Source organism: Zea mays, chromosome 2, assembly GCF_902167145.1.
Source record: "Zea mays cultivar B73 chromosome 2, Zm-B73-REFERENCE-NAM-5.0, whole genome shotgun sequence".
NCBI classification, from domain to species: domain Eukaryota; kingdom Viridiplantae; phylum Streptophyta; class Magnoliopsida; order Poales; family Poaceae; genus Zea; species Zea mays.
In genome coordinates, this window is record NC_050097.1 from 158,346,596 (window position 1) to 158,357,872 (window position 11,277).

The 11,277-nt window shown below is 51.1% G+C and overlaps 1 protein-coding gene across 2 annotated transcripts; it reads left to right on the top strand.

Moving 5' to 3' along the window:
- Positions 1–6,348: 6,348 nt before the first annotated feature.
- Positions 6,349–10,952, top strand: LOC103649016 (probable serine/threonine-protein kinase DDB_G0276461). Of its 2 annotated transcripts, none has more exons than XM_020548429.2 (8): positions 6,349–6,717; positions 6,869–7,465; positions 7,999–8,161; positions 8,245–8,295; positions 8,438–8,620; positions 8,749–8,854; positions 9,108–9,844; positions 10,222–10,952. In XM_020548429.2, exons 2-8 carry the CDS (start codon positions 6,993–6,995, stop codon positions 10,603–10,605), a joined length of 2,097 nt encoding a protein of 698 aa, XP_020404018.1. In that variant the 5' UTR covers positions 6,349–6,717; positions 6,869–6,992; the 3' UTR covers positions 10,606–10,952. The 2 variants fall into 2 exon arrangements, with proteins under 2 accessions (XP_020404018.1, XP_020404019.1); XM_020548430.2 differs by having other exon boundaries at positions 6,367–6,717; positions 6,887–7,465.
- The last annotated feature ends 325 nt before the right edge of the window (positions 10,953–11,277 follow it).

An 11,277-nucleotide genomic window follows, 5' to 3' on the forward strand; every position in this document is an offset into this window, starting at 1 on the left:
CAAACAAACAATTCTATTACCGACAAATAAGTCCTGATACTCGAAACAAGGGGAAAAGAAACGCAGCTTTACAACACAACGACTGTATGTTTGGGCCTCGGCGGCCACAAAAAACATATGCATACTACAGGCGAACCGATCCTGCAGGCTTAGACGTCGATGGAGGGGGAGCAGCAGCACCCTCGGCGTCAACTCCACCTTCGACGAAGTCCGACCGAGCCTCGGACGGCAACACGGGCGAAGGATCTCCGCTCTGAAGGACGACGTCAGCACCACGCCCGGGCCATCGCCGCCAGGGTCTCCTCCAGGAACCCGGCCCGAGCAGACAGCTCGGCCGGCCACCCCGAAGCCTCAGCCAGCTGTCCCCCGAGGACACCAGCCCGACTCATGGCCTCGGCAACCCGGCTCCGGCGCTGGTCCCGCCAGTGGACGGCCCGGCCAGGCTCCGGCCGACGAAGTCTTCCTTTTTTCGAGCCAACTCCACCTCTGTCCACGCTGACACCGCTGCCCTCGGCCCCGGCTCACCATAGAGCGGCCGAGGGTTTCTTTAACTAAGCAAGAGAAGCCTCGGGCGGCAAGGCCGACCGAGCCGAGGGACTCCTACGCCTCCGGGATACGGATACCTCACTCGTCACCTTCACACGAGGCAACTCACACTTGGTGAAGCGGTTCAGTTAGCCGACATGCGAGTCCTAGTGCTCAAAAGGAGGAAAAAACATGGTATTACACCAAAAATACATACATGTTCAGGCCCCGACAGCCACAATGAACAAACACCGGCACTCAAGGTGCCATTACAAACGGAACTCCGGTTCTGCCCCCGCAGGTACGAACAACCCCCCACATTGGAGGGCCTGCGGGGCGACGAAACCCCAGGTGGCTCGCCGACGCCCGCTCCGGCAGCAGCGACAACGACCTCCGCGCAGAGGCGCCGTATCGGAGCAAAGGCAGGACAGCCCAAGAACACGAACGCCGCCCTAGCAGTGCACGACATCTTGGGCGGTCCTCCGGTGCGCTCGGCGCGACAACCGCTCTCGCGGCGGGAGGGGGCACCGGGAGCCGAGCCAGAGCCAGCTGAGCCAGCGAGCCCAACACGCTGAAGCTGACGACGCTCGCCGCCGACCAGCCCCGCGTTGTCGAAGTCCGACCCTCCCGCTAGGCCAGTGAGCGCCCTCTCCCCTGAATGCTGAAGGAGAGGGTGACCCACGAACCCGTGCGAGAGGTAGAGCTCCGGCTCAGCCCGCCCTCCGCCCAGCCAGGATGATGAAGATCCTTGAAGCTGAGGGAGAGGCAGAGGCCGCAGCCCGGTTTGCTTCTCCCCACCATCAAGCTGGTGGTCACCGTCTTGGGTGACCACCGGCGAGGGAATGCAGCCGGGCTGCCTGATGAAAATCCTTGAAGCCGAGCGATGGCTGAAAGGTACCAACTTCCGCGAAGTTGCGTTCCTCCAACGACAGCAAGACGAAAGCGACGCGAGTGCTCCCCATCCGGGGGCTTTGAAGGTGGAAGGACGCGATGCATGAAGGGAGTGCGAAGACATGGTTGCCTCCCAAGGGGGTCACCCTCCTTTTAAAGGCAACTCTCCCCACTTGCTTCCTCAGTCGGCGCGGACTGAGTCTTCTCCAACACGCTCCAAGGTCCTCCCCCTACGACACGGGGGCTGGGTCCCACGCGTCATGCAAGCTGGCCCAGGACAGAAGAAGCCAAACCGCCGCACACGGAGCGCGCAACAGCCCAGCGGTTACAAGCATTCCTCCACTATCGCCCGGACCAGCGGGTGAAAGGGCGGACCGCCATGCAGGCGGCATGCAACCGCACCAAGGGGGCGCACCCTTTTGACTTCGACGCGTCCAGCTTGGAGGTCCAGGCCCACACGTCATGTAACCGGCGCGCCGGTTACTACGTGCAAGAAACTGCACCGCCACTCGCGCCAGTACCGCGCCTTCTCGACTACGGAACCGGTGCCGCGACTCGAGGCGACCCTGCGCATGACCCGACAGTGCCAACCGAGCACATCGGTCACGGGTCAGTCAGCCGCGGGAGAAGGCGCGACGGTCGATACGGCCAGAAATGGGCCGGCAGTAATGGCGGTGGCAGGCGGACGGAAGCAGCAGTCAAGTCGTCAGCAAGCTCACGCCCCCTCCTGGGACAGCGAGAGAACCCTCTCCCACGGCGTGAAGACGGCGCGCCCGTGTTCCGTTCCTCGAACGGCTCGCGCACGCACAACGGCTGCCCCGCGAACCACTCGTCCCATCGCATTAACTCTGCGGCGGGACATGCGGCACCTTTGGCAGGCGAAGCAGGCGACGCTTCACCTCCGCCATAATGACCGCGTCAAAAAAGGTGCGCCACGTCGTTCAATTTCGTATCCTTTTCCACTTCCTCTTTCTCTCTCTTGCTACAGGGAACGGGAAAGGGGATACTCCGAAAGGGATCCTTTTCCACGAAGGAAGCAGGCCCCGAGCCCCCTACTGATCAGAGGTTCGAAGGCTGGCCCCTCGGAAGGGTTCAACAGCCGCCTCAGAGCACACGGGCTCCGCGCCCACTACTGGTCAGAGGTTCGAAGGCTGGCCCCTCGGAAGGGTTCAACGGCCGCCTCAGGCCACTCGGGCTCCGCGCCCACTACTGATCAGGGGTTCGTAGGCTCGCCCCCGAAGGGTTCGACAGCCGCCTCAGAGCACGCAGAGCGAGGGATGACCCTGGGTACGTTCGATACATAACCAAGGCTCGGGCTTCGCTCCCAAGGTACCCTAGGACATTTCCGAGACCGACGGGAACAATTTTGTAACGGAATCCCACCAGAGGGAGGCATCGAGCCCTCGGACCCCATCAAAAGGGGACCGGGTCCGGCGAATCACCCGCAGGTACTTTTGGAGCGCGCCTCCGGGCCACTAGCCGACCCCTAACGAACGGGGAACGGGCGTCCACTCGGATTACCCGTTAGCAACTCACTGGAGACGCCACGTTCGGTGCCCTCCGAGGGCAACATGGCGCTTTCCCCCCTCCTCCTTGCGGAAAGGCGACGCAGGGGCGTATGAAAAAAGCCGAGTCTGTCCTTGGCCGTCCTCTCGCTCTGTGCGGAGGCTCGGGGGCTGCTCTCGCAAACCCGGCTCCGGCCAAACCGTTGACAGCGTCAACATATACCAGTCCGAAAACTTAGGACTCGACTATGCACCCGGGCTACGACCAGTTCGCATGAGGGAACGACCAGACCGGCTGAAGCATCATGAAACGCGCTAAGACCTCGAAGGAGTCGAACCACTCCTCCGAGGCCTCGGGGGTTACACCCGGTGGGTGCGCTCGCGCGCACTCACCGGAACAAAACGCAACCGAGAAAGGCCTGTCCCCTTGCAAAAAAGTGCGACAAAAGCCTCCAAGCGAGTATCAACACTCCCTTCGAGGCTCGGGGGCTACTGTCGGGGACCATAATTAGGGGTACCCCCAAGACTCCTAATCTCAGCTGGTAACCCCCATCAGCACAAAGCTGCAAAGGCCTGATGGGCGCGATTAAGGTCAAGGCTCAGTCCACTCAAGGGACACGATCTCGCCTCACCCGAGCCCAGCCTCGGGCAAAGGCAACCGACCCCAGAGGATTCACGTCTCGCTCGAGGGCCCCCTCAAGCAACGAACACACCTTCGGCTCGCCCCGAGGCCCAATCTTCGCAGAGAAGCAACCTTGGCCAGATCGCCACGCCAACCGACCGTATCGCAGGAGCATTTAATGCAAGGATCGCCTGACACCTTACCCTGACGCGCGCTCTTCAGTCAACAGAGCCGAAGTGACCGCAGTCACTTCGCCGCTCCACTGACCGACCTGACAAGAAAACAGCGCCGCCTGCCCGGCTCCGACTGCCATGCCACTCGCTAGAGTGAGGTCGACAGCGGCTAAGTCCAGCCTCGGGCGACATAGGAAGCTCCGCCTCACCCAACCCTAGGGTTCGGCCCCCGTCTCGGCCTCGGAAGATGGACTCCGCCTCGCCCAACCCCAGGGCTCGGACTCAGCCTCGGCTCCGGAAGACGACGAACTCCGCCTCGCCCGACCCCAGGGCTTGGACTCAGCCTCGGCTCCGGAAGACGACGAACTCTGCCTCGCCTGACCTCAGGGCTCGGACTCAGCCTCGGCTCCGGAAGACGACGAACTCCACCTCGCTCGACCCCAGGGCTCGGGCTCAACCTCGACGCTGGACGATGGACTCCGCCTCGCCCGACCCTAGGGCTCGGACACAGCCTCGACCTCAGAAGACGGTCTCCGCCTCGCCCGACCCAGGGGTCGGACTCAGCCTCGACCTCGGAAGACGGACTCGACCTCGACCTCGGAGGAGCCTTCGCCTCGCCCGACCTAGGGCTCGGACCGACCACGTCACAAGGAGGGCCATCATTACCCTACCCCTAGCTAGCTCAGGCTACGTGGAACAAGACCGACGTCCCATCTGGCTCGCCCTGATAAACAAATAATGATGGCGTCCCGCGTGCTCCATGACGAAAGGCGGCTCTCAGCCCCTTACGGAAGTAAGGAGACATCAGCATATTCGACAGCCCCGACAGCTGTCCTTCCACAGGGCCCAAGCGCTCCTCCGACGACCACGACATCACATGAACAGGGTGCCAAAACCTCTCCGACTGCCACGACGGTATGTACTTAGGGCTCTAGCTCCTCTCTGCTAGACACGTTAGCACACTGCTACACCCCCCATTATACACCTGGACCCTCTCCTTACGCCTATAAAAGGAAGGTCCAGGGCTCTCGTACGAGAAGGTTGGCCGCGCGGGAGAACGGGCCGACGCATAAGGTTCCCGCTCACTCTCTCTCCCACGCGAACGCTTGTAACCCCCTACTGCAAGCGCACCCGACCTGGGCGCAGGGCAACACGAAGGCCGCGGGTTTCCCCTTTGCCTGTTTCTTTCCCCCTTCGTGCTCCGCCTCGCGCCGACCCATCTGGGCTGGGACACGCAGCGACAATTTACTCGTCGGTCCAGGGACCCCCCAGGGTCGAAACGCCGACACTTATATAGCTTGCCGGAGATAGCCTTAGATGGTCCAAATTTTAATGTCTATATAATCGTATGACTACGTAGTATTTCTTTCGTGATACATCTTTCTTCCTTTTCTTTTTAACTCTCTTATCATGTCACCAGAGCATTTTAAAGAGACTAATCAAATGACTCGTTAAGTCAAATTTTAGCTACTTAACAGTAAGATAACTCTCCAATAGACTAGCTATCCAACTCGTCAAGCCATCTAGCTCTCTAAATTGACCCCTCCCTAGCCAACTAAACTTGGCTAGTCACTCCGGCTAGACAAACTAACTTATATGTTGAAGAGTCCGTTAGAATAAGATGCTATATATAGAGTGTAATTTTTATAAATAGTTAAATAGAGAGTTCCTCGGAGATGTTCTATTCCAAGGTAACTTGACCCTGTTTAAAAAAAATCCTTTCACCATCTCTATTCATTCTCCCCACATTTCTCCCCCTATATATACTTTTTATTATATTTTACTACATTATTTTAAAAGATACTTCCCTACATATAGGACATCTTCAACCATTACCTCTATATTATAATTCAGTTATTTGCCATTTTTCATTAATTTTAAAGTTTTTAAAAATTATAGATTATTTTACTACCCTAATACACATTATTATCAGGTTATGATACTTAAATGGATTAATATCACAAAAATATAAATTAACTAAAGTGTGAGAAGAGATTAAAGGTTCCATATATAGAGGAGCAACCTTTCTCACCAATACGGGGTCTGATGTGGCCCGTGGGGATTGTTAGGCTATCCGCACTCATACTACCATATTTTTGTACCCTAAAAGAAATATTCCATCCTAGCCAACAAGGTTTTCTACTCTATCCAACAATTCTCTGCGGTCACAATTACTCTATATATCTACCCTATACCAACTACCATATATTATATTATATTTTCCCCACTTTTCTATACCGTCAGCAGCATGTATGTGTCTGTGCCCACCTCCACCACCGCCGTCTACAACATGCATGTATAGCCGCCCGCTCGATTTACCACAGGGGAGCCGGAGCGCTGTATTTAGCGTCGGAAGGGTAGGAGAGAGAGAGTTAAGTGAGGCATAGGGTCGTCCAGTGCAGCCTTCAGTTAACTGTAAAAAAAATTTAGTTGCTTTTCCAATCACCCATTACGGAGAGAAGGTTTTCCACTCCAAACGTCACCTTACGGTTTTGTTTTGACCATAATCCACATGCGTTGAGATATATTGGAGTGTAAATTAGTTTAAATTACATTTGAATTCATCTTAATACATGTGGTTCGTGGTCAAGGGCACCGTTGGAAAAGTCTGTGTCAACGGGAGATGAGGAAAGGGTATCCGCCGTGGATATAATTGGGTAAGCCAGAAGCCAAAGCACCAGAAGATATACAGGGGGAGGGGTTCCTTTCTTCTCCCACCGTCGCTGCCGCCAGCTGCCCAGCTGCGCCTCGTCGTCAGAGGGTTCCCTTTCCTGTTCGATGTGACGCAGCCCCCCGCTGCGCCCCGACGGCGGCGGCCTCACCGGCTGGCGATGGGCACGACAAACTGAGACCTCCCTTTCCACCCAAGTTCTCTTTCCTCCTTCTCTCTCTCTCTCCCTCTCTCTGCGGAAGGTGGCGGTGCTGCACTCTGTTGGTACAAGAGTCTGGAGTGCAGTGCAGATCCACCCGGCCGGACCTGGATCGATATCTCCGTTTGTTGGTAAGCAACCTTGACCTCTTTGGTTGAATTGCTCTGCGGTCTCGTTTTTGTTATTCGTGAGATCTTCTGTGATAGCATACAATCAAATCCGAATCTTTGGTGGCGCTGCTGAACAAGCCTACTCTAATTCATCCATGTATGATCCCGTCAGGTTCTTTCCATCGTGCAGGTTCAATAAAACCAATAAATTCTGGGGTTCAACTGAACCCCCAATCCGAGTATAACGGCCACTCTGTGCTGCAAGGTTTGTCTAAGATTTTCGTGCAATAACGGCCATGTGGAGGCTCAAGCAGTTCATCCCCAAGGAGCAGCCCAGCCCCAGCGGCCTCGAGGGTCGGACGGTCGATGTTGGCAATGTCAAGGTGCACGTCCGAGAGGCCATTGCTGAGGGTGGGTTCTCATCTGTCTATGCTGCTCGAGACCTGGTAAACCCAGCGAAGCAGTACGCCCTCAAGCGCGTGATTGTCCAGGACGAGGAGTCGCTGAACCTGGTCCAGAAGGAGATCACGGTGATGCGGTCGCTCAAGGGGCACCCTAATGTGGTCACACTGGTTGCACACGCCATACTGGACATGGGACGGATGAGGGAGGCACTGCTGCTCATGGAGTTCTGCGGGAAGTCACTGGTTTCTGTGTTGGAGGGCAGAGGAGCAGGTTACTTTGATGAGGAGAAGGTGGCGCTGATCTTCCGGGATGTTTGCAATGCTGTCTTTGCGATGCATTGCCAGACGCCACCTCTTGCTCACAGGTGAGTCCACTTTCCAGTCAAGCAGTACACAGTGTTTTTTATGCAGTTGATGCTTTTGTGGTTGCTTTTCCATGGAACTGTTTAACAGCGTTAATCTATCTATGTTTTATGTGAAAACAAAATAGATGCAAGTTTGCCTTTTATACTGATTGAACATAACATTGCATCTATGTCATACTCACAGCAATGTTATACTGGATCAATTAACGAAATGCCAAACTTGCAAGTCGAATGATGTAACATAGAAAAGCATGTTGAATCAGCTCATGTTTGCTCTATAGCTGGCATCTTGGTTTGCAAACTAATTGCTAATGCATGATACCTTTTCACATCCTTGGGTGTTGTTCTTGATCGTTTTCCTTGGTCTAAGGCATTCAGGACTATCTTTGTTCAGTTGTAGTTTGCAACAGATAATTCTGTGTTTTCTTTTTGTCCTTATTGTACTGTTTGAAGTTGTACCCTCAGGGAAACTGCTATGCCAAGTTTCATTTCAGATCTCTATGACAGAAAATATAATTCATTTGCATTTGCAGGGACCTAAAGGCAGAAAATGTTCTTGCTGCTGATGGGGCATGGAAACTATGCGATTTTGGTAGTGTATCGACAAATCATAAGTGCTTTGATAAACCTGAGGAGATGGGCATTGAAGAAGATAACATCAGGAAGCACACTACTCCTTCATATAGAGCTCCTGAGGTTTCTATTGATTTTTCATGTTTTGAGCCCTTTCTTAGCCTGTTCTACATATTTACTACTATATGCTTGTTTACTGATTGCAGATGTGGGACTTGTACAGTAGGGAGGTTATCAGTGAGAAAGTAGATATCTGGGTAAACCAACTCTGCAGCTATGATTTTGCACTCTGGTTTTATGCAAATGTTGCCTATCATATTATTGAATTGCAATTTTTTTGTACTGATTAAATACTAATAGTGCCATGAGTTAACATTAGTGTTTGTGATTTTTTTACAGGCTCTTGGGTGTCTCTTGTATAGAATTTGCTACTTCAAATCAGCATTTGATGGAGAATCAAAGCTCCAAATACTTAACGGGAACTATCGCATCCCAGAATTGCCGAAGTACAGTTCTTCTATTACAACACTTATCAAAGACATGCTTAATTCTTCTCCAGATGCCAGACCGGACATCACACAGGCAAGGGCTTTGCTTGATTGGCCATTCACTTCCATGAACTTAGGTTGGTCTTAATTAGTGCATACACCATGAAACGAACACATAAGAGATCTTCTGTTTCAATGTTGATGATAAATGTTCTGTTTTAGGTGTGGTTCCGTATTAATGAGTTACTTCCATTGGAGCTGCAAAAGGATTTACCTGATGGATCTCCATCTGGATCAGCATTTGAATCTCACACTGCCACTGATGAAGGTTTGCTTATTAGCATATTAGCTTTTGTGGAGGAAATCATTCTCTGCTGTGTACCTGATTACTGTTTATCTAGTAGATTTATCTAGATAAATATTAGGAGGTGTAGGAATGTTGTTGTGTGGAATCTCATATTGTGTAAATAGAAAGCCGTCTGTTTTGTTAATTGCTCATATTGTTTCTCTACATCTTAAATTTTCCTTGGCCTGAAAATAATACTTCTAGTTTGTTCAATGACCTAAATTATTTGTTGCAGTATCAATGAGGCCACAGCAGATGAGTGGCTCTTCATCAAGAGAGAATATCAAGAATACCTCTCTTAGTGATTCTTCCAACATAATGGTACAAAGTCCTCTGAAAGCTATAGGGAACATGGGTTCTATGGGTGCATTTTGGTCAACTCAACATGCTCAGGAGCTATCTTTTGCTGATGACAAGGAGCCAGCTTTTGATAAAGAGCCCATTGATCAAGTCAGATCAAAGCAATCACAGGCTAAGAACCAGAACACAGCAGCTCGCAATTCATCTCGGAAGTCTCTGTCTGCATCAGTTGATAGTTCCCCTGGGGATTTCGAAATTAGGTTTTCTGCAAATGGCTCGGAGTCTAGGTTGGAGGAAACCAAAACGGTAATAACAGAGAATAAAACAAAGATACAAACTACTGCCTTCAACTCCTGTGCGTCAGACTTTGATAATATCAAAATGAACTCACGAAACACTACTGACAGTATAAACATAACTAGCAAATTGAAAGAGCTTCAATTGGAAGCAGAAGTAACTTTACTCAAGGAACAATTAAAGATAGCAAACCTGGAGAAGGAAGAAATTTCGTTGAAGTTTGATAAGTTGTCTGCCATTTGCTCCTCTCAGAGGCGAGAGATACAAGAGCTTAAGCAAGCTTTGGCTGCAGCTTATGTTACGCCACCAGCTAAACAGTTCAGAGAAAATTCAAGTGTTGAAGTCACCCCACCCAGCAAAAGCCTCGACACTCCGGTATGAATACTGCCATGCCCTTACATTTCCCTCTAGTCAAATGTACCCAGTTTCAAGTTTCCACTTGGTCCAGATAACTGGCCAATGGGTGAAATCTGGTGTGTATAAGTTGTTGGGCCAATCCTGACCTCTATTCTTTTCTGTCAATGGTTATGATTATCCCATCCTTTACTTCATCCTACCTCGCATATCCCTAGATCTAACACTCTATGAAGTTTAACACTTTAAGTCTTTAACTTAACATGGCCTCAACACTTTTCCTATTTGACATCATTATTGACTTATTTCTTCCTAGATAGCCTAAATTCCCTGATGTAATATTTCATGTTGATATATATATTAGGAGGCTGATACATATAATTTACTGATTTTCACAGCCGAGGGAGAAGATTGAAGGAACCCCTCCAGAGCTCCGGCAAGGCCTGTTTACTTCAAGCCCAGGAACACCAAGCCCTGACCTGAAAACATGGTCAGCTTTCCTTGAAGAGCCAAAATCTCAAGCAGCTGTGAAGAGTGTCCACCCCAGGTCAGTCCGAACTCTGCGTGCATCAAACAGCAACAAAGCCAGCTCGTTGGGACAGTCAAATATAAGTTCTAGCACCGATCCATTTGCGTTTGGTCAAGATAGTTTTAAGGCTGCTCCTTCTGGAACTGTACTTCCCCTGTTATCAAACATGGGGAATACTTCTCAGCTCAGTAATCTGAATATAGAAGAAAAGAAAGACGGATCCTACCAACCAGATGGATGGACTGGGTTTTGATTGTGCTATAGTAATTTATGTGCCAAAAGAGTCAAGAGTTCATATGGTCTTGGTGGTGTGGTATACTGAAGGTGCAGAGAGGAATGCCTGAACTGGTGTAGGTATGTGTGACAATGCTTTTTGTACAATTGTTCTGGTCCTGAGCTAGCATCGTGATGCGTTCAGTTGTAACTGTAGTGCAAATGTAAGTTGCAACTTGCAATTAATTGCTAGATATTAGATATAGGAAGATGTTTTTTTTTCTTATGTAGACAAGCTTGTGGTGTCATGAATTTTGGAGGCATGCTATATAGATATAGCCATCTATTATACCATATCATGAATAAAGGGTTATCATTTAGTGACAATTGGCCAATATACTCACTTTAATACTATTCATGTTGAGTCACACGATCACATCTTTGTGACTCATTGGGGCTGATTGGTTGCTGGTCCGTCGCGCCTGTCTCGTGCGAGCCTGGTCCCCCAGACCAGCGAAGGTAATTTCTGGAGGTTTCTCCAGGCATGCAGGTCCAACTGCGACCAAACACCCGCACGTGCCTGGTCAACGCATACCAAACATCCGCTCGTGCCCGGTCAACGCATGCCGGAGTCTAGACCTGCAAATGGGGTGGGTGTAAATGAGTATTTTAGGTGGGTTTAAGAAATGATTTTGTTTTGGTGGGTTGTGAT